The sequence below is a fragment of the Lipotes vexillifer genome, unplaced genomic scaffold (genome assembly GCF_000442215.2).
Source record: "Lipotes vexillifer unplaced genomic scaffold, Lipotes_vexillifer_v1.1 scaffold248, whole genome shotgun sequence".
Lineage (NCBI taxonomy): Eukaryota > Metazoa > Chordata > Mammalia > Artiodactyla > Lipotidae > Lipotes > Lipotes vexillifer.
In genome coordinates this window covers 2,594,136-2,617,467 of record NW_006777568.1, presented here as the reverse complement: position 1 = coordinate 2,617,467, position 23,332 = coordinate 2,594,136, and the positions used below count along the sequence as shown (strand labels likewise).

The following is a 23,332-nucleotide window of genomic DNA, read 5'->3' as shown; positions in this document are numbered from 1 at the left end:
CCGGTGGAGGCAGGTGCTCCCTCCGTCTGCCTGGAGGGACAGGCAGAGGCCGGGCATCCGGGAGGCTTGTTTTGGCTTGAGTGGTGGGCAGAACTGCCCAGCCTGTTCTGATGGTTTTGGTTTTCCCTGAAGCAGGAGGTGAGCTGAGCGAAAAGGGGGTGGGATCCTGGGCTGGAGCAGAAGGAAGAGAGGCTGAGACGGTCACTGGGGGAAGGCGGAGGGTGGAAAGGAGCCCATGACCGCCGGAGAACGGAGAGAACAGAGCTGGAAATGGGGTGCGGGGGCACCCCCTCGCCTTCACTTCATTCCGTCTGTCTGTCCTTGTTATGTTATCCAGGAGTGATGTGGGCTCGTGGTTGCTTTCTGTTCTCTGTGACCCTCATGAACTGTAAAACTTGACGTCCCTAGGATCTGGGTCAGTTAGGCATCGAGTTCCCTGTTAACCAGCATTTGGGGATCTCCGCGGGTACAGCCCTCTCTCTGTGGGTGTCGCCTGACCTCGGGTCGGGGAACCCTCAGGAGCCTGGTTAATGCAGTGCCCGGCGGCCCCCGGGCAGCGAGCAGAGGGTGGGCCACGAAGGCCTGTCTTGTTTGCTGCTGTTTGTCCTTGTAAGATGGTATTTATCACACTGCTCCAGGCAGATGGTGCTTCGTGGGGTACAGGATAAAACGCATTATGCTGATGCATCCTCGCCCGCGGGACCCTCACAAGCTAGACAAGACACTTTCTGGCCCAAGCAGTCAGCTGTACAAACGCTTATTATTAAACGTCACAGTAAATATTTTTTTATTTTGTCAAAGCAACTCTAAGGTATTTGAAGCAGAACTTTGGAAGCCACAATGAAATTGTTTATATTTAAGGTTCTTTTCAAAAGTTGCATCTCGGGCTTCCCTGGTGGCGCAGTGGTTGAGAGTCTGCCTGCCGATGCAGGGGACACGGGTTCGTGGCCCGGTCCGGGAAGATCCCACATGCCGCGGAGCGGCTGGGCCCGTGAGCCATGGCTGCTGAGCCTGTGTGTCTGGAGCCTGTGCTCCGCAACGGGAGAGGCCACAGCGGTGAGAGGCCCGCGTACCGCAAAAAAAAAAAAAAGTTGTATCTCAAAGCAGAGAGTTGGAATTCCTTGATCTGGCCGGCATTGAAGGACAGGGTTAACACCTGGGGGAAAACACCACTAATTCTGTAGTGCAGATTTAGAGGTAAACTTGGCTTACCTGTCCTTGATCATCTTGACTGTGGCGCGTTAAGGCTTGAGGGGTTGGAGGTGGACTGGCTCCAGATCCTGGCAAACAGCTTCACTTCACTTGTGCCTTTACTTGCTTTGCGATTATTTTCTCCCCGTGTGTGGCTCGTCTTTTTTGTCTCAGCAGAAGTTCTTTTGAAGAGCAGAAAGGCTTCATTTTGATGATGTACAACTGATCAAATTTTTTTCTTTTACAGATTTTGCTTTTGGTATCATATGAAAGAAATCTTTGCTTAGCCCAAAGTCACAAGTATCTTCTTCTAGCCATTTTATAGTTTTAAGAATATAAGATCTATGATCCATTTAAAGTGAATTTTTATATAGAGTGTGAGGTATGGAAGGAATTTTATTTGGTGCTGGACGAGGGGGCACCTTTGTCCCTTGTTGCAAATCGGTTGACCGTATATATTCAGGGTAATCGGTTTAAGGTGGGTTTCTGCCTACCTGCTTTTGGAAAACAATGCTAACAGCTGTTTAGGTAATAGGTGTGGCATTTTCCAGTGTTCAAAGTGTTACCCAGTTCTCTTTTCAATTAGATTTTGAGCTTTATTGCAGCCCCTGGAGGTATTTGGCATGAGTATTATTTCCTCCATTTCATTCAGGAAGGGGGAGCCCCCCCCTGGTAGAAGGAGTCACTTAGAGTCAGAGGCAGAGGGGGGCATCCCAGCCAGGGTCAGAACATTTAAAATCCAGGACCTTTTCCCAATCACATATAGATGAGGGTGGGCTGAGGCTCTGGCTTCCCACCAAACTGAATTTTAATTCTAGCTTAGTTCAGTACTAGCTGTGTGATCAGGGGCAAAGTAATTAACATCTCCATTGTCAGTTTCCTTGCCTTCCTGCACAGCTAACTCCCTGGAGGAGGTCTGTTGGAATTAAAGATAAAATATACACCAGTCTAGCACAGCGGCAGAGCATGTATTAGGATCTATCATTATTACCATCACTCTTATTTTCTGAAAGTGTGGGTTTTCTAGAAGATACAGAATGTGAATACAGGAGATAAAGTTACTAAAGAAGAAAGTGATTCCAAGTTCAGGGACCTAGATATACAGGCAGTCATTTCTGGAATGGAACAAAGGCAGTCATTCTGATTGTTGAACGTGGTAGCGCTACAGTGAATTTGTTGGTGGAGGATTCTTCTGGGGGCACAGGTCTTCATTTGCTAGGATTTCCTTAGGGTAAAGGGGGAAATCACATAAAAGCTTAGCACAGTATAGGCATTCGTGAGTAAGCATTGAATGTTGGCTTCTGCTAATATCACTTTTATTATGTGTCAGGATATCCATGTTAACACATCTCTACTGTTTGTGGATCAGAGGCTTTGTTTTTTCCCCTCTATTTTTGTTGTGTTTAACCATCAGCTTCTCATCAGGAAAGTGATCTTTGTTTTTTTGGTATGTGTGTGGTTTTTCAAAGTAATTACAACTTCGTATGAACATTTGCCAACTGCCTTAGGCTCAACATTCTTCTTTGTTCTTGGTTTGCAGGGTGCAGCACTGAAATACTTGCCAACCATTGTCAACGATGTGAAATTGGTATTTGATCCCAAAGAGCTCAGGTAAGGAAGCACCCAAGGCGAAGGCTTCCCGTGTGCCATGCTTGGCCTCCTTTTGAGGGCGTTAGTTCACGGGATGCTTGGGTTGTCTGATGTCCACATAGTTCAGTGCCCTGGATCTTTCTGGAACATGTTCTAGTGATGGTGTCTGTGACACTTTGCTTATTATGTCTTTATGTGGAAAAGGTGTCTTCTATCAACAGTCACAATATTTTCTTCAGAAGATTATTTATAGCCTCATGCATATATAATACAAATTGGGCATTTTGCATCCTTTAGACTTTAAAATTCCATAAGTGGTTCTTGGGTTTGGGTTTGGGTTTCAGAACCTAAACGTTTTGACTCGGGAGCTTTAATATTGGTGTCTTACCTCCTCTACCTCATTACCATACAGCTTCTCTCTGGGGGCTCCTGACCGAGGGCTGTGAGCCTCAGACAGGAGCCGCAAGTTGTCAGCTCAGGTTATAGTAAAACGAAAACCAAACCAAACTAAACTCTGGGCAAGCTGGACACTGGCTTTCAGATGGAGGAGTCAGGCTGGGGACCGAATCCTTCCTTTCACCTTCCGATTTTGCCACCGTCACCATCCAAGCTCAGTCTTAGTTGTTTACTGTGCAGATGTCACTGCATTTGGAAAAGAGGTGTCTTTTCCAACAAGTGGGTGCAAGGCCTCTGTGACCCCAGACATCCACAGCACAGCCCTCGTCTGCTCCTTGTTTGGGTTTTGATTTAACATTTGACACAATAAACTTACCTGCAGGTGGTGGCACCACTTGACCAGCCAGAAAAGTCCACCTAAATATTAGTAAAGGGCCACCTGTCCCTCAGGTGGTTAAACGGAATGAAAAACAGTCACCCTTCTGTACTTTATGTCCACCATAGGTCACTCATGCCCTGGAAGTGAAGGGTGAGGGGCTTTTGGGAAGCTGCTCTCCCCACGAATCATCACGTGTCTGATGTGCCTGAGGATTTAGTGTCCTGCGTGGACACATTTATTTTTGCTCCCAGGCATTGACAATACTGGTTATAGTTTAGCAGGTTCTAAATGAGAAAAGGAGGCACAGATGGGCCCATGGGCAACAGGTCTGCCCTTCTGGGTCTCCGTGTGCTCTGTGCCTGCAGCCCAGCTCTCAGGCAGTGGTCCAGACAACGGCGATATCCGCAGCCCCTGGGAATTTGCTGAATCTTGGGTTCCTTCCCAGATCTTCTGAATTAGGAATTGGGGGTGGGGCCCAGCTATTTGGTTTTAATGATGCCTCCAGACACTTTCAATGAATGCTGCTGTTTGAGAACCTGAGGTCTGGAGAAACAGAGGACAAGGGGGGAGCTGCAGTTGGGTGGGCCATGGCCATACTCTGGGCCTGTCCTCCTGGGGCATGGGGACCAGGCCTTTGCTCACTAGAGGGGTGATGTCCATGTTCACAACGGGTGCTTGTGCTTTGTGCTTGGAGATCCAAGGAAGACTCCCTTCCCCAGGACCGGTCCCATCTGCTCTTGGGCCCTTGACTGTTTCTGCATGCGTGGGTTCCTCTTCAACCCCTGAAGAGGATTTTTCCCTGTTTAGAAAACTGAGTCATGTTTTGATGAAACAGAAGAGATCACAGAGGAGAAAAGCTCAAAGTTAATTCCACGAGGATCTGGATCTTCCTAGTTATCTTTTGTGTGCCAGCGTGTGTGCACACACATTAACACACACGTACATACACCCATAAAAGAATTCAGCATTGCAGTTTTTATTTTACAGTCGACTCCTGTGCTGAAGGCGTGTTTTCCCACATCAGGAAGGAGACTTCTACCCCATCACCATAATCTACTGTTAGAACAGTTTTGTCACCCCAGTAAGATTCCTCGTGCCCAGTAAGAGTCATTGCCCACTCCCACCCCAGCTCTAGGCAACTACTAACCTACTTACTGTGTGCACAGATTTACCTTTTCTGGGCATCTCCTATAAGTGGAATCGTATAATATGCGTGACCTTTTGTGACTAGCTTCTTTTCACTTAGCATAATGTTTTCAAGGTCTGTTAATGTCAGGATTTCATTCCCTTTTATGGGTGAATTGTGTGGATCTACTACGTTATGTTTATCCATTCATCAGTTGATGGACATCTGGGTTTTTCCACTTTTCAAGTGTTATGAATAACGTTGCTATGATTCATATACAGGGTCTTGTGTGGATAAATATTTTCATTTCTTTTGGGTATATACCTAGAAGTTGAAATGCTGGGTCGTATGGTAACTATGTTTAACATTTTCAGGAACTGCCAAACAGTATTCCAAAGTCTGCCCCATCTTGCATTCCCACCAGCATGGTATGAGGGTACCAGTTTCTTCACATCCTAGTCAACACTTGTTACTGGCTCTCTTTTGGATTATAGCCATTTTAGTGGGTGTGAAGTGAAAAATAACATTTTAAAGCATCATTCTTTTGGAAGAGATTTTGGCCCATATTGTATAATGGGCCTATTCCATCATTCTGGTGGCATCTAATGACCATTCACTGAACTTGCGTCTTGGTACTGTCTTGTATCCCACTGGGTCATTTTGCAGTATTTCCAGCATCTCTTTTCACTTGTGTTTTTCCTTTTATAGCAAAATGTTTACTGATTTCATCCTAAATGTTCCCGTGGGTTTGCTGACCATTCAGAAGCTATATTGCTTGATTGAAATAATTCACAGTGACCTCTTCACACAGCATGGTGAGTGAAACCCTGAGAATCCTTAAATTGTCACATTCGTCATTGTCTGTAGACCTCACCCCGTCTGAATTCTCTCTTCTTTGTCGAAAGGAGTGGGGAGGGGCTTCCCTGGTGACGCAGTGGTTGAGAGTCTGCCTGCCGATGCAGGGGACGTGGGTTTGCGCCCCGGTCCGGGAGGATCCCACATGCCGCGGAGCGGCTGGGCCTGTGGGCCACGGCCGCTGAGCCTGCGCGTCTGGAGCCTGTGCTCCGCGATGGGAGAGGCTGCGGCAGTGGGAGGCCCGCGTACCAAAAAAAAAAAGGAGTGGGGAGGTTGCAGCCAATTAAAACAGCTCCGTTACAAGACAGGAAGATTTAGCCCTTGCCAGAGAATGGTAATTGGCATATACTGTAGGTAATAGATCATTGAAGAATGAAGGCACAAACCTTGTAGTTCGGAATTTAGGTGTACACCAGAGCCCTAGGGTAATCAGCATACATTGTAGCCTTTAAGATGTGCGATTATCTATCCTGGGGAGGCAATCACTGTCCTCCATTGAGATGATTGCAACAAAAAATTGCAAATTTTCTTTAAATGTAGAAGTCATGGTTATGTCTTAGCCTGAACTTTGCATCTGTGACAGCGTTTCTTCAAACCCTACTCAAAGGGAAAAGGATTTTAATGATTCCTCAACTCATTTATCCCAAGGAACACCTCACATTTCCACATGTTATCTCCCTACCCTTTTAATTAATCACTTTCTTTCTGTTTGGACAGATTGGATTAATATTTTACACTTGTCAAGTTTTATTGAAAGCTTAGGACCTTTGCATAATTCCACAACCTTCCTCACTGGAGACAAATGTGAAGACTGTTGAGTGACATTCTGATGGAGAGGAATACATTTATTCTATTCCATTTGTGTCTAGACGTTTGGCTGTTCTGTTCATTTCCTTTTGTCCTCACGTGTGGTGGTGTTTCAGGGATGGAGCAGCCCAGGCCTGAGATGACCCTGTTGAGAACTCAATGTGTGTCTGGATTAGTCCTTTGTACCATCTAGACTACTGGACCCTATGTTTTTAATCTTATTTCTTGATTTAACTTTATACAATTCACTGGAGTCTGCACTTATAGCTAAGGCTTATGTCAAGAGGAAATGTTAAGACTTCGTTTGGGTGGGAGTGTTCTTCTGGAGAAAACACATCAAACCAAGAAGGGAGTAGCTTTTTGCAGCCCTTCCAAACAGACATCTCTTTCTCACTTGCATAAAAGAAAGTCAACTGTGTCGCCGTTATTTGGGACTCAAAGCCCCATGAATCTCCTTAAGCCAGTAATCCCAACCGTCAGTATTTCAGGCTCTTCTTGGAAGGCTGGATATTCAATTGCTTATTCTTCGGGTGTCTTCTAAAGCTTGGGACTTTGTGAGACTCCAGGGAGGCATGGAGGCGATAGGTGGAGCTGCTGCTTCATTGTTTCTTTCCATATTGACGAAACTTTATACCACAGCAGGTGAAATCCCCTGAAAGTTTTATATCTGGGTCTTATTAGGTATCTTTTACTAATATCTCTCCTTCCAACCATCCAACCCCAAGACACGCAAAAACACACACCACCACGACCACCACCATCACCATCACCGTCACCATCGCTGCCACCACCAGTGCCTTCACTGAGCTAACAGTTATCAAAAAAATAACAGTTATCACGGATTGACTGTGCTTGGCTTTTATTGAGTGTCGATACAGGGATGACCTTCTTGAGGACATATTACATACATTTCAAAATTTCTGTTGCAAAACTTTGTTCCACGTCCTTTGAATAAGGACCTAAGGCATAAATGGTTCAACTAAAAATCTTTAAAATAGATCTTCTTAAGGAGTATATTTCAAGGAAATGTTTTCTTCTATGGACACTTTATTTCTTTAGCTAGTAGATCGCTTGAAGGGAAACTTAGTATTTATTTTTGCAAATTATATCAGCCGTTGTATTTGGCAGTTGTGATTCTCTTTACTGTGCTCCATTTCTATTTTCACTCCTGTTCTGTAAGTCTTTTATCATAGACGGCCTTAAGTCTTGTTTTGGAAATAATGCAGCATGCAAATAAATATTTAGCTTTGTTGGACGGGGAGTTGTCAGGATGTGTAACATTTTGGAATTATTATCTTAGTATCTTTCTAGATATTGCAAAGGTAGGAATTTAATCTTAATAGGCAGTTGCACCCAACGTAGTAAATGAGATTGTGGGAAATATATGAATCCAGAATTATCACGGGCAAAGTGAGCCAAAATTAGCCTGAAGCTTCATGTCTTACAAGCAGTTCTAGAATTGTCCAATCAGTCGACATTGTCTAAGCCATAATCTTCAGTGCAAATGTACTTCCAGACGCTCACTGGCTGCCTGGAAGCATTTGAGAATGCGTTGTCCAATGTGAAAATGGCCCCGCTTACAGGCTTGAGTTTTAAGAATGTTTCTGGGTAAAGACAGCAAGGACAGCCCAGATTTTTCTCATCTTTAGGCTCCCTGCTTCTTCAGAGTTACCAAGAGCTGTCTTGCCTCCTTGTCAGGAAAGGTTTATCACTGGAAATCATCCAGTTGGTCTGTTCTTACGAAGATGTCATTACTTGTGCAAAATATTCTGTGCCACATTTGGTATAAGTATTTAAAGCCAAACCATTTTCTGGTGAGATATGATGGCTGTGATTTTCTTGCCTCGTTCCATTTCTTGTTAATTTGTAAAAAAATGCAGTTGTCCGTGTCCTCTTTCCTGATCCAAGTGGAATCAGTCAAACTAACTCCCTTCGTGTCTAGATTTTTGGAATGTGCTATAACTAGGTTTAGCTGCACAAGCTACTGGATGTGCTAGACCTTCGTCAGTGTTCTCTGGGGGATGTGGTCAGAGTGCATCCCTGTCTGGCTCCTCCGGTTCCTCTGTTGGGCTCCAGGGCACGTCTTTGCTCATCAGCATGTGTATTGCTTCACTCGTAGAAGAGACTCACTTTGTTGCTTTGCTCTAAAATGTTTCTTTTCATCTCTCTCCAATATCAAAGTTACTGTGTCGTTTTGAGAGTCTTACTTTGATGGAAGTGGGAAGCTGATCTGGGTGCAGTGAGGCTGGCAGTGAATTCTGAAGCTGCCATTGCTCCTCTGTAGGAAAGCCTTCCCTTGGCAGGTTTGGGTCCCAGCAGGCCAAGGCTTCCAGTGCCCTGGTTGGCTCAGCCTGGCTCCTCTTCTGTCCTCTTTAAGGACCAGAAGACTGAGGGTGCATCCTGCTGGGTTTGTTAGGCTACAACAGTAGATGTGTCTTTTGGCAAATCGGGCTGTGTTTGGCCCCAGCTAGTGTGGACACCACAGCTGCTGTCACTGCCATCTGTTCCCAGCTGTACCAGCTGTAAGGCTCCTTCTGAATCAGGACCTTGCAACTCCCACTGCCTCTGCAACCTCCACCCTGGTCCGAAGGAAGTGAGAGTTCTTTACAGAGCTGTCCTTCCCGCTGCTCATTTTCAGTTGCCATCCTAAGAAGTCATCCCTCCTTGGCAGAACCTGGAACATAGTTGTAGTTGCAGGGTGGCTGTGGATTTGAGTTCTGGCTTCTGTACTGGGGAAAGGGAGCTCATAATGTAGAACCGCCCCCCCGCCCCCGAATTTAAGAAGCCTGTTCAGAAGATATGTGTGGACCTGGCCCTCCTGCACGTCTGCCACAGTAGATTACTGACCGTGCCGGTGGTCCAGCCCCTCCGCAGGTTTCCAGCGACTCAGAGTGCATGGTTGGTTGCCAGTCACATTAGCCTTTTCCTGAGGACATGTCTCTCTCCCTTTGCTTTGCTTAAAAAATAAAATGAATGACTGGTTTGCATCATTTCTCCTGTAAATGATTTTACTTCCTCATTAATAAAGAACTATGCATGTCTGAAGCCCTTGCTGGGATGAGGGCAGGCAGCTCACGAGAGGATTGTGAGTGTGTGTGGGCTTTGTGATCACATTGCCTGGGTTCAGATCCTGCCTCTATTACCTGCTAACTCAGTGACCTCGGGTAAGTTACCCTCCAGGCTTCAATTTCTCCAGCTGCCCTTTTCTTCTTGCCTCCGTTACGTATCTTGAAGATTAATACATATGTGGTACTGAGATTTACACTGAGTGTTTCATGAACATTCAAGAAATGTTAGCCATGTCTTTTCATTTTTGTTGAGGATTCATTAGAAGAATGGCCAGTGAGACCCTGCCCTCGTGGGGGGGTGCGGGGCTATCATGTCAAATATGGGGCAAAAGAAAATAGACCTGGACCAAATACTGGAAGGGGATTACATAGCGAGCGAGCTTCCTCCGAGAGGTGCTCTGATCACCCTGCATAAATAAAATGTCCCCAGACACACTGCCCCTGGGCTCCTTCCGCCACTCCCCACAGCGTGCAATCATTGCCTGGTTTTACTTCTTGGCTTTTGCTTGTTTTCTCTGGTCCTTCCTTAAAATGAGAGGCCTTGGAGCGTGGCCTTCTTGTTCATCTTTTGCTGTTGCTCCATCGCCGGTGCCTGGAACAGTGCCTGGCCCACAGTGCATATTTATCTCATGTTCAAGGCCAGCACTTCTTTCCCCAGGGAGCAGTGCAGAGAAGGAAGCATGACATGCATATGTAGTTCACTTGATCTGAGGGAGGAGGGGTCTTGTGTTCACACGGGGAAGCTGGCTGTCTCTCCCCGTCTGGGCTCGGAATGGACGGATCATGGAGCAGGAAGGAGGTGTCTTTGACGAGGAGTAACAGAAAGAGATAAGTGAGAGAGTTAAGATATGGAGGGTCATCCGTGAGCAGTTGTATAAAATTAAGATTGTCTTCTCTTTTTTTTTTTTTGTATGATTTGCATCTACCCAGGAAACCATCTCCGGCCTCCCAGGCAACTGCTTTGGGGTCTCTGGTGTCCTATCCACTGTGCTGAGGTCTGGATGCAGATGATAATTATGATAGTTAAATAATGTTGAGCTCTCACTGTGTGCCAGGGGCCGTGGTAAGCCCTGATGTATCTATCTATCTATATATCTATTTATCTATCTATATATAGATATATTAATATATATATTAATGTGTGTGTGTGTTAAATTTTTATTGGGGTATAGTTGCTTTACAATGTTATGGGGCTTTTTTTTTTTTTTAAGATTGTCTTCTTTTTGCCTCTGATTTTATTATTCCCCTGTTTTGTGGAAAGATGAAGTGGCAGAGGGGACAGCTCAACTCTACCTCCGGACTCAAGATAGCTCTTTGTTAAAATTACGGAAAATTTTAAACATATAGGAAAATGAGGAGAAGGGTGTAATGAACGCCTGTGTATCCCTTGCTGGGCTTCAAAACCTATCAAGTCATGGTCTTGTTTTTATCTTGATGCTCCTCCTCCAGATATTTTTCTGTAAATTTATTTTATTGGAGTATAGTTGCTTTACACGGTTGTGTTAGTTTCTGCTGTACAGCAAAGTGATTCACTTAAACACACGCGCGCGCACACACACACACACACACACACACATTATTTATTTAAAGAAGATGTTGGGGGTAGGAGTTTATTAATTAATTTATTTTTGCCGTGTTGGGTCTTCGTTTCTGTGCGAGGGCTTTCTCTAGTTGTGGCAAGCGGAGGCCAGTCTTCATCGCGGTGCGCGGGCCTCTCACTATTGCGGCCTCTCTTGTTGCAGAGCACAGGCTCCAGACGCGCAGGCTCAGTAGTTGTGGCGCATGGGCCCAGTTGCTCCGCGGCATGTGGGATGTTCCCAGACCAGGGCTCGAACCCGTGTCCCCTGCATCGGCAGGCGGATTCTCAACCACTGCGCCACCAGGGAAGCCCCTACGTTCTTTTTCATATTCTTTTCTATTATGGTTTATCACAGGATTTTGAGTATAGTTCCCTGTCCTACACGGTGGGACTCGTCGTTTATCCATGCTTTATATCATAGCTTGCATCCACTAATCCCAAACTCCCAGTCCATCCCTCCCCCTGCCCCAGATATTTGGAGGCAAATCCCAGCCTTCACAGCATTTCATGAGGGTGTCTTTTCAAATGTAAGTTTGTAGTCAGAGTAACTGGCATTGTTTCAGGAAATGGAGGATGTGCAGAGGGGTGGATCCCCACGTTGGTGCCAGGAACCCACCTTGGCTGTTCTGGCTCCTGCTCTCCTGCTGAGGTGAAGGACTTGGACTCATTATCATGCTGTGTGCAGGCAGCCAATGAATGGGCAGTAATGGCTCCAAGCACTGTTTGGAGATGTGACTTGACTACTTGAAAGCTGGTTAAATAGATTATGTGCTTCACAAAAAAGATGACTTGCATGTAATCTGCAGCATGGAGTGAGCAGATTTTCAAAGCAAGTTACGAAGAGACAGAAAGGTCAGAGCTTCATAATTTGTACATTTGTAGCTTTGTTCCCATGTGATTATATTGTTGCCCACGTATCTAACAAAAGCTGTGAAAATTAAAGCTTAAATCCTATTATAGAAATGAAAAATTTCAATATAATTAAATTAAAATAGACCCTAGGACACCAAGGTTTGGGATTTATGCCCACACAGATATTTTATATTCATGTTATAGGAATTGGAATAAAAGAAATCAACCTTAGATACTGGTAACTTTTAAATTAGTCAAGAGCATTGGACATCTTTGCAAGAAGCCTTTCAGCTGAGATGGGAGTTGTGCTCTTACCCACATGGGCTGCTTTCTGCTGCAGTCCTTAACCTGAGACCTTGGGAAAGCTCATTCCAGTTAACGCTGATTCCCTTGCCTTTCAAGATCTAGTCTTTCCATATTCTCATATTCAAAGTGACCAAAGCAATTGACAGATTTCCTTTAGAGCTTACTGTCTACTTACCTTGTGTCATAAGTGTGTTTTCGCAGAATAGTGTAAGATTTGGAGAATAAAGATTTGAAGATTTAGTGGTAAGACAATCCCTTGATAGTCTTGATAGTAGTTTAGTTTAATACTCTTGGTGGATTACTTTGGTTTAAGCTTACTGTTCATTGGGGCCACTTTGTTTTGTATTTTTTCTCTGATGTTTGGAGTCTAGCAGTGAGTAGGAATGGAAGATGTGCCATTGCTTCATTCTCCGGCCATTCCTGTAGCTCTTTCCTTAACATAACAAGTAGGCTCCTTTTACACAGTGTTCATCAACCTCATAAAACTTCATTTGTGTTCCATTTTTTTTCTTTTTTCCTTTAACATCTTTATTGGAATATAACTGCTCTACAGTGTTGTGTTAGTTTCTGCTGTATAACAAAGTGAATCAGCTATTTGCATATGTATATCCCCATATCCCCTCCCTCTTATGGCTCTCTCCCAGCCTCCTTATCCCATCTCTCTAGGTGGTCACAAAGCATGGAGCTGATCTCCCTGTGCTATGCAGCTGCTTCCCACTAGCTATCTGTTTTACATTTGGTAGTGTATATATGTCAGTGCCATTCTCTCACTTTGTCCCAGCTTACCCTTCCCCCTCCCTGTGTCCTCAAGTTCATTCTCTATGTCTGTGTCTTTATTCCTGTCCTGCCCCTAGGTTCATGAGAACCATTTGTGTTCCCTTTTTTTTTTTTTTTTTGCAGTACGCAGGCCTCTCACTGTTGTGGCCTCTCCCGTTGCGGAGCACAGGCTCTGGACGCGCAGGCCAAGCGGCCATGGCTCACGGGCCCAGCCGCTCCGCGGTGTGTGGGATCTTCCCGGACCGGGGCATGAACCCGTGTCCCCTGCATCGGCAGGCGGACTCTCAACCACTGCACCACCAGGGAAGCCCTGTGTTCCATTTTTGAACAATACAGAGCTCCTTAAAAATGTAGGCCTGGAGAGCTCAAATAATTTTCCTCATTCTTATTTTCAGGGTGAATGATTCTTCCAGTTGTCAAGCAGAGTAAAATTCTCCTTTTTAATGGTGGAAACATTAGTTATAGCAGCTCTCTAAAATCTGAGGGCAAAGGCCCAGATGCCTATTGGGGCTAGCTAGTAGGAATTAGCAAAGTCAGATTTCTAGACTGTTTTCACTGTGATTCGATCCAAGATTTTATATCTCTAAAAAAATTACCCTGTTAATCAATTTGTTATGCTTTAAATCATAGAAAGGAAAGCTGTGTGTTTAATACAGACCTATAGTAAAATATACCTTCTTAATGCTTTGGATCCATGAATAAATCAAAATAAAATCTCCTGAGCTTCTCCACTGTGGAGAATGGAGAGGTATTTCTCTTATTGAAAGGGTTCTTAAACCCAGAAGTACTCTGTCTTAGTTTTTGTTAACTTGATGGATGTTTTTCACAGAAAGAAAAATTGCGGTTGGGACCGTCATATGCCATAATTACTTAATGTACCACTCGTATAGCATTCTGGAATACTTTAATTAGATAGTTGTGCTGAAGACTTCTAATGAACGTTACCAGCTGTGAACCCCAAAGTTACTTAATTCTTTAAGTAATGATGGAATATGAATACAATTTTCTCCTCTTTTTTTTCATGCCCTGAGAAAATTTTAATCTTTATCTGTAAAGTACTGTACCTTTCTTCATCCCTCATTCTGTATATCACTCTGTAGCTTTCATTATATGTGTGTTTGAAAAGATCATTTGTTAAAACAGTGCAGCCTTTTTAGAAATGGCTTAATGAATCTAGGAGGGTGAACTGAATTTCAGTTTCTTAATTATATCCATTCCAATTCCATTGTAGTTTGTTGAGTACCTACCATGTGCTCAGGACTGTTGGTTAGCAAGTTTGATTCCTCTGAGAATGGCTTCAGAGCCATCAGTTTAAAAATGCATAATTGGCAAAGAGTAGTTTTCTTAATTTACAGATAACGACCCAGGAGTTAAGTAGCAGGTCCTAGTCTGCAAGCAAAATCCCAGGCAGGGAGCTGTCCACCACCGTGGTGCTGATTAGGGAGTTGTCTTCTTACAAATCCATCCCCTACTCTTTTCATAAGCTATTTCACATCCACCATAAGAGTTATGCATTCTGAAAACTGAATTCACTTCAAGTGCCATATGGAACACGATAAAGTACAAGTATGTGAATAAGTAAACACATACATAGATTAAACATAAATAAACCATGTAGCATTGTGTTCATGTGCTTTTGGAGTTTTCATAGCCTTTTCTCTTCTCTTTTTGTGTGATCAAATTGGCAGTGCTAAGTTCCCCAGGGTGTAGTTGGTCTAACCTTTACCATAGTCTGTTGGCTCTCTGTTCTGCACCCACCTCTTAGTGGACTCCTGTCCCCGTTGCTTGATATTGGGGACATGAAGAGCAGTCTTAGAAGAGGCCGCCTTGGTTGTCCCATACCCAGTCATGCTCACATTGGCACTGGGATGGCAGGTCTCTGAGTCTCCCCAGTTCATGGTTCCTTCCCGGCCCCAAGCTTAGCTCTGTATGTGCACCGTGTTGCCTACAGAAACTTGCCTGGGACAGTTGGAGGAGCCCCAGGCCAGCCTGCAGTCTCCTGTGTTCTCCTTCTAGACCCTACTTTTTTCTGTTGCGTAAACCCTTCCCTGAGGGCACAGTCCTTCCCTCAAGATGGAGTGGACAGACCATCTGGTTTTGACGTTGTTTTTTAAACTGTAGAGCTGAAATTGGGGGCAAGCAGTAGAGGAGTGTGTGCTGGGCCACACTGGCCAAAACCTGTGTTCTTGGTTAGCTTCACGCGCTTGGGTAAAAAGCATGCACACAAATCCCCAGCTCTGTTTTTCTCTCTTTGTTTTCTCATCCTCCACGTGGTAAGATTCTGCCCAAGGATAGGCAGACCTATCGAATTCCTCTCAAATGTACCAAGCCACCTCCCTAAATGCATTTCCATCCAGAGGATAGATTCCTGGTCTGACTAGTACTTTCCACACTGTGTTCCCTGGCATTTTGTTTGAGTCTTTCTAATATTTTCCTCTGCTTTTCTATGGGACTCATTTTAGACTTTTCTCCATTGGTTCTTCTTCCGTTTCTTTCTTCTGACAAAGTATTTATTATTATGATACTAGTGGCTGGTTAACCTCTATGATTATACTTCTCCAAACTACAACACAAAACATCTGCTGCCCCACTCCCTTCTTTCAAAAGATGACACGCTTTTTACGAGGCCGGTGGCTTCATCCAGAAGATGTGTCTTTGACCAGCTTCTTTTTCCTATCGTTCTGCAATCTGTATCTTGCCATGTTCACTTCCAGTTTTCAAGATACTTTTAATTGCTCTGTCACTCTCTCAATTAAAATTTTGTGACATCAGGTACCTCAGAGCTGACAGGCAGATTATCTTATTTCTGATCATTTCAGCACCCAGCCAGGTGGTACTGGGAATCTTCTTACCAGAATACTTACAGAGGTACTACCCGTAGATAGGAATCGAAACACAGTGCAGGGCAGTTGTATTTACTCCATTTTACAGACAAAGAAACTGAAGTTCAGAAAGGAAAACTGACATACTTAGGGTTACTTGATGTGAATTTATCCTCCTGGTACTGCTAATGATCACAGCTTACTTAAAGTGAATTAAAGTAATTCTTGGAAAAGTTGAATCTGCATTAGACCTGTAAAGATACCTGAATCATACGTGTTTACACACACGTGCACATGCATGGGTCAAAGGAGCTCTGGCTTTAGGACCAGGCATCTAACTCTGGCTCAGCTGCTGCCTGGTCCCTATATTCTGGCTCCTGGCTCCCACATCTGTAAAATTTGGACATGAGTAGATTGCTCCTGTGATCCCTTCCATTGCTGGCTCTGTTTTCTTTATTTCTGGTGTTTAAAGATTTGTATGGAAGGAGAGAATTATTTGAACAAATCGAATCATGTGGGTACAGAGTTTTTAGATTGTTGAAAAATAAGATGACTGTATAAGATGAATAGCAAGCATCCCCCATTTGTATTGCTCTTACTGTTTAATTCTCATTAAAAATGTTCATATGGATCTCAGTTCTGTGTAACAGGCTCAAGGTTATTAAATGCACTTTATGGATCATTTGTTTAATGTGACCAAACTAAAAATTAAGAAGCACATTATTTAGTGTTCATAAAATGAAAGTTTTAAATGGACAGATTGATTCTTGTATTTGCACCTTGCTTTGATGTAGAGCTGTAATGGAGTTATAGACGGATATCCTGCTTGGACATTTATAAGCTGATGATGCCTGTTGAATACCTTTTATAAAGATTAATATTTTTTACTCTGGGCCCATTACCAGAGCATTAATCATAATGGCTTCAGCCTGCACAGCTGAGGATGAACAGATGTGAAATCATCACTGTCTGTAATCATAGTGGATCACACTGGGAAAGGGGGTGTGGAAGGCTGGCTGGTGTGTTGCAGGACCTGTGATCCCCACGGCTGATTTGCGTGGAGTCTGGGCCCACGGGCTGCCTGCTCCTTCCTGGCTGTCTGGACTGGGCTGTCAGCATTCCCTTCTGTGCACGGCAGCGAAAACCAGGACAACTGTGCTGGCTGGTTTTCGCTTCCTTGTGGGGTCAGGCCTATGCCTTGACTCAGACTACCAGGCACTGATGAGGCCTGCCGTCCTGTACGTGTGAAGGGGATCTGACAGGAGGAAGCTGTGGCCTTGATTCTCCTTCCAAAGATGAACACTTGTTTATTAAAATGAGAAATCGCACAAGAGGTCTTTAACATCTGCTTCCTAGCATACTCCGAGACTGCACCGTCCAACCGAGTTAGAATGCCAGATAAGTTTGTAATTTATAATTTTATACAGTCCACAGTAAGAAGAAAAAGTACAAAGCAGTTGGTGCAATTAATTTTATTAATATATTTTATCCGAAATATGTCAACATGACTTTGATCTAAATATGACAAATGGCATGTTTTACTTTATTCATATGAAGTCTCTAAAATCCAGTGTGGTTTTTACATTTATAGCACATCTCAGTTGGGATGCTATATTTTCATCACAGATGCTTGATCTGTATTCTTAACATTTAATATAATTTACCATTGAAAAGTAGACTTACATACCCAAGTTGTTCCCGTTGCTCCAAACAGTTGTTAACAATAACTGAATCAGATGTCTTTTTTTTCCATTTAAGTTAAAATATTGCATAAAATTAACTGAAATGGAAAATTCTACTTCTCAGCTACTAGCTACATTTCAGGGGTTCACTGGCTACCCTACTGGATAGCAAACTCTAAGGCATTAGTTTTCTGTGTGTACTTTGTTGAAAAGGCTGACTTTGCATAATAATATTATTTCTGTTACTGTTATTGACAGCTGCTATTTATTGAATGCTTACTACTTGCCAGACACACACATTATATCATCTAATTCTCACAGTAAACCCGAGGGGTTAACAATATCAGGCCTATTTTGCAAAGGACAATTAAGGATTAGAGAATTTCAGTCACTCGCCTGAGATTCAAGGCAAGGAGTGAGCAAGGTGGATTTTATGATTTCTTGTGTGCATGGGTAAACTGAACTTCAGTGAGGCCAAAAGGCTGTTCCAAAATCAAATAGACTGTTAGTCCCAAACTCCCAATTTGTTCCTCCCCTCTCCCTCCCCTTTGGCAACCATAAGTTTGTTTTCTATGTCTGTGAGTCTTGGGATTAACAAAAGCACACTACTATATATAAAATAGGTAAACAACAAGGACCTTGTGATAAGCAATATCTTGTGATAACCTATAATGGAAAGCAATCTGAAAAAGGTTAGATATGTGTATAACTGAATCACTGTGCTGTATACCTGAAACTAACACATCATTGTAAATCAGCTCTACTCCAATTAAAAAGCCAACAAACAAAATCGAATAGACCCAGGTTCCTGGACTTCCAGTCAGGTATTTGTTGCAGCTGTTTTCCATGTGTTTATCTTTGGGTAGTTTATTTGAAATGTGTTTTCTTTTTAAAATATAAGGGTTTGTTTGGTTGATTGTTTTTCTTTCTTTCTTTTTTTTTCTTTTCTCTTTTTTTTCCTCGAGTGAGGGGATTGTCATCTTCCTGGGCCATCTGTTTTGAACCAAATGGGACAATTGGCACAAATCATGCTAGAGAAATGACATTCTGTTCATGGAGAAGGGTATTCAGGACACTGAGTTGGGACACTCAGAATATGACAGGAGATTCCTCTTCCTTGGATGCTTTAAAACAGCTCATTGCAGGCGTGAGTGTGTGTATGTGTGGTGTGTGTGTGTGGTGTGAGTGTGTGGTATGGGTGTGTGTGAGGGTGTGTGGTGTGTGTGTGAGTGTGGTGTGTGTGAGAGTGTGGGGGGGTAGTAGCTTCCTCTGTGCTCTTAATTTTTGTCTTGACTTACAATAAAATTTCAGGATCTTTAGTGTTATTCCAAACTTGTGTCCCACCACTTCTTGAAAAAAAAACTGGAAGGAGCTGAAATGCAGAGTAGGGGACGTCCTTTGTAAAGTGAGGTTTGTTTTGCTTTGGTTGGGGGCTGCTGAGTGGCTGGGACGGCACCAGGAGGTGGACCTGCTTCTCACTGCAGACTCTCCTGTGATAACCCTGCAGCTGTAATCACAGTGACCCCAGACCACCGCTCGTGTGCGGGTGCAAGCGCACACACACTCACATACACGTGTGCCCGTGCGCCTGAACACTGCTGTCCGGATCGGCATGGACACTATCCAGTGAAACTGAGTCACCAGAAAGGCAGGAGCGATCTTGCTGTGATGCCTTTGTCCCTCTGGTGTCTTCCTAGGATGCGACGGGGCGGCCCTCGGCTGCAGGTCCTTCCTCGACTGATAGGAGCAAAGTGCTAGGTTTACGCATGAAAAAGGACAAAAAGTCCTATGGACAAAAGTCCTGTGCAGCAGCTGTCCTGCTGAGAAGAGCGCGCTTCTCCACGCGAGCACATGCATGCGTGCACACACACACGGTTGCACACGTGCTTGAAGTCACTGCACACACGTGTGCACGCATGGACACACACACTTCTACTGTCAGGTCTTAGTGTATGTGTGAGGGCTACTCCCATGGATGAGAACAAGACCTCTGCTCTCACGGAGACTGCGTCCCAGGATGGAGAAACAGGTCACAGAGCTAGTCGTAATTTCCAGCAGTCCCAGAGCTGGCACCTGAGGCCTGCCTGTCCCCAGGTCCGTCGGGGGACTGAGCTGGGGCCTGCTGATCACGGCTCACCAAGAAGGTGGGTGTGTCAGCTTGGGCTGCTTCCAGCTTTGGTCCCTGCGGCCGCTGCAGGACTCTGGGGCGTTGCCATTCTTCCTGTGGGGACCTGGGACGTGTTTCTGAAGGTGCTGCTGCCCTGTGACCCTCTGTCTTTGGAGGCCTGCATGAGATGCCTGGGGTGGTCACTGTGCCTGTAAGAAAAGCCCAGGCAAGAGGCTGCTCCTGCCTGGTGATCTGATCCTGTGATGGGCGTGTGGTCAGGGGATGGGGCTCTGTCCTGGGGCCCTGTCCTGGGGCCGGAGGTGTGGTCCTCCACACAGGAATGTTGGACCCTCACAAAGTCCTGCTCGTGTTGTCTTGTTTCATCCTCTCGACAAAGTAGGCTTATCCCCATGACTCGCCTTTATCTTGACCAGCCAGAGATGGGGGTGGGTTATGGAGTTAGAGCTACAGTTGTCCTATGGATGTTGAAAACATCCCACGTGTAAATACTATTCATCTGAAGGATGATAACAAATGGGATTTTTATGTTCTCAGGGGCTAGGAGAATGAAATGTCTCTAAACGTGACAAAATGGTAGCAAAGTGTCCAAAAGTTTGGTGTCCAAAGCCTCCGAAGAAGCTGGATAACAAATGCACAGAGCTATCACAGACCCCTGGGCTGGGTGGAGGGTGGGCGTTCCCACCAGGCAGCCAAGGATGGCTGGTAGCATCTCTCCCCGGGGAAGATGGACAGGGCGGCCATCACTTCCCTCACCCTGGAATAATTCTGACAGATGACACCAACACACTCAATCACTTCTGAGAACGGTGAAGTCCACACCTGCCTGTCCGGCGTGACAGATAAATGAGGCCGTATGGGATGGACTTCGGCCAGAGCATCTGGGTTGCCAGAGCCTAAAGAGCCATTTCTGCAATCTCTGAGTCCAGAGCTGTGTAACCTGATCCTCTAGGGCTGTTCGTGGACACACGCCTGCTCCCGCGCTGGCCTAGCAAGCCCACTTGGCCTTCTACCGCTGTTGGGTCCCTCCCAGGCTTGTTTCAGACGTGGCCTTGCTAAGCCTCCGTTGTCATGTTTTCCTTGGTCATGTGGTCAGGGTCTGTTACCTGCTCAGCTCTTCGTGGCTCTTACTTCTCCCACTGACATGTCTTGGAAACTAGACATCCCCAGAACAGTGGTGGCAGTGATAGGCATGACCACGTGGACAGGGGTGGCCGCAGGCTCACTCCCCATTGAGGTCACACTGGGTGATGTGGGAGGGAAAGAGGACTCATCCTGGAGATGTCCTTCCTGGGACCTTGAGGCTGAACGCAGGCGGGGCTGCACTCAGACAGCTTTGCCAAGGAACCTCTCCTGCCCCTTGGGTTCTGGGAGCTGGGAGTGTAGACCCTACTGTGGATGTTGTGCTGTGGTGTGGAAGGTCAACAGAGCTACTGGGGCAGATGTAACTTGGGAACGTCAGGATTGTGTAGCAAAGACATTGGATTTGGGATGCTTGTAGAGTTCGTGTATGCAGTGGGTCAGCATTTTGGGCAACTGTATTTTCAGGCTGGACTCACTGCACGTGGTCATTTTCCTGTGGCACGTGCCTTGGACTGGCTTTGTCCTTGGGCGGCTCTCTGATGCCTGGGCTCGCCCCTCCCCTCCACGCTGGCAGCCCATCTCGGCTTGGGAGCACTTCCATCACAAGTTCAAGGGGCCGTGGCATTCAGGGAGATGCTCTCCATGGGGTCCTGTGTTCACCCTTGGCGTCACAGGAAGGGTTGGGTGGGAAGATAAGGGAATTGTGTGACGGCCCGTGACATCCAGGAGCACCAATGTGGAGAGACTGCCTGGTCCCCATGGGACAGTGCCGCCTCCTTGTGCTGAGCTCTCACTCCCTTACCTTTGGCGACATCATAGTCATCCAAGCGCGGCTGGCCCCTGCCCGGAGGATATGCAGCACTTCAGCATGTCTGCGTTACCCCTGCCTATGTATTGGTTACTGTAATGGTGACATCAACAAGTAAATGCATATACTCATATATTCATGGGACAAAACTCAATCTGGAAAAATGGAGTTGCTATCAGTTCCTTTTCTAGGGATTAAATCAAAATGGAGCTTGAAAAAGCCTTAGCGTGAGCTTCCTACACGCGGTCCCCCGGAGGGCAGAGGAGCGGAAGGGCATGTGCGGTTTCTGCACCTCCCCCTGAGCTGCCTCGCGCCTCCATCCCCATGCTTTCTTTACCGTGTACTTTTTGGGAAAGTCTTCTAAGCAAGTCTCTGCATACTTTCAGGAGCCATTCCAATGTTGCATGCTTATTTTTTCCTTATATTCAGAAAACTTAGGAAACATTAATGCAAAACTTGCCTTTTGGTATCATTAACATTGGAAGTCCTAACGTGTAAAATTCTAAAAACAAGCGCAGGATATTTAATGTTCCCGAGCTCTGCTGTCTTTTCTCTCGTGCACTGCATTTTAAAGGGACCTACAGTGGCTGGGCTGGTTTCACCATACAGAACTGGTGTTGTCAGCAGACAGTTCACGTTGGGGGATGGATGGTGCTGGTGTTAAACAGGATTTCCCAAGAGGAAGAGACAATTAGTAATTGCATTTCATCTCGAATCTTATTTGTGTCTGGTTCATTATTTTTCTTTGATTTTTCTGAACATTCTTTCTATTGTCCTATCTAAAAAACAAATGAAAACCCAAGTGATCTTCGATCCTTAGACCCCAGTGTGCCTTTATTTCACAGCCGTGCTTTCCGGAGCCGTGTCTGTGCTCCTGTTTTTGTCTTCTCATCCCACTCCAGGAAGCTGCCTTGAGAAGGACTCCATCTGCTTTTATTTATTTCTTCTTTAATTTTATTTTTTTTCGATATTTGGGCTGCACCGCGCGGCATGTGGAATAGTTAGTTCCCTGACCAGAGATCGAACCCGCGCCCCTGCATCGGCAGCGTGGACTCTTAACCACTGGACCGCCAGGGAATTCTCCTCGGTGTGCTTTTTATTGTCACATCCGAGGGCTGTGCTTTTCTACCCGTTCTTGCCACCATATTTGGCCACGTTGGCCACCTGCCCTCCCTTGGTTTGGGTGATGTCATTCATCTCTGCATCAGCCCACATCTTTCCTCGCTCCATCTTCTGTTCTAAGACCAACATCCTGACTGCTGTTCACAGTTTTACCTTCTCATTCTACACATTCCTCTTTGATGGTCTTATTCACACACTTGGCATCTATTATGGTCTAGGGCAGCTGCTTCTTCAGTCTGTAAGGCTGGAAATCTCTAAGGTCTAGAACCCTCTCTCCATGTGCCTACTAGATGAGGCCACTTGGATGTCCAGCAGCAACTCAAATTCAGCGTGTCCAGAACCTGGTCCTTTTCTCTGCCCTTAAACACCCTTCTGTCCCCAGTTTCCTCTCCTTGGATGGCATCGCATGGTGCCTTGGATGAACTTGTCACGAAAACGCTGGGTGCTGTGTTGGACTCTCTTTTAGCCCCCCCCCCCTCCTCTCCACTTCATCACCCGCCACTGTGTTCAGCCTGCCTCCAGTTTGCTTTTGTTCAAGGCCTCTTCTTTCAAACTTGCCACTGTAGCAGGAGGTCAGGCCTTTACTGTTTCTTGCCTGGACTATTGCAGTAGCTAACCTGTCTAGTAATGAGCCTCCCATCTCCACTGCCCTACCTGGCGCCATCACAGCTGCTGTCTCTGGCCTTTTGATCTGATCATATCCCTGCCCTGTCAGCACCTTCCAGTTCTCCACCTCTTTCTGTCTCATCCATCATGTTCAGGAT

General features: G+C 45.3%; 1 protein-coding gene across 1 annotated transcript in view; it reads left to right on the top strand.

Moving 5' to 3' along the window:
- DOCK1 (dedicator of cytokinesis 1) overlaps nt 1–23,332 on the top strand; it is a 475,984-nt gene that overhangs the window by 123,352 nt on the left and 329,300 nt on the right. The window contains exons 24-25 of the mRNA XM_007451187.1: nt 2,732–2,802; nt 5,391–5,497. Of these exons, the coding sequence (XP_007451249.1) occupies nt 2,732–2,802; nt 5,391–5,497 (178 nt within the window). The remainder of the gene's footprint in view (nt 1–2,731; nt 2,803–5,390; nt 5,498–23,332) is intronic.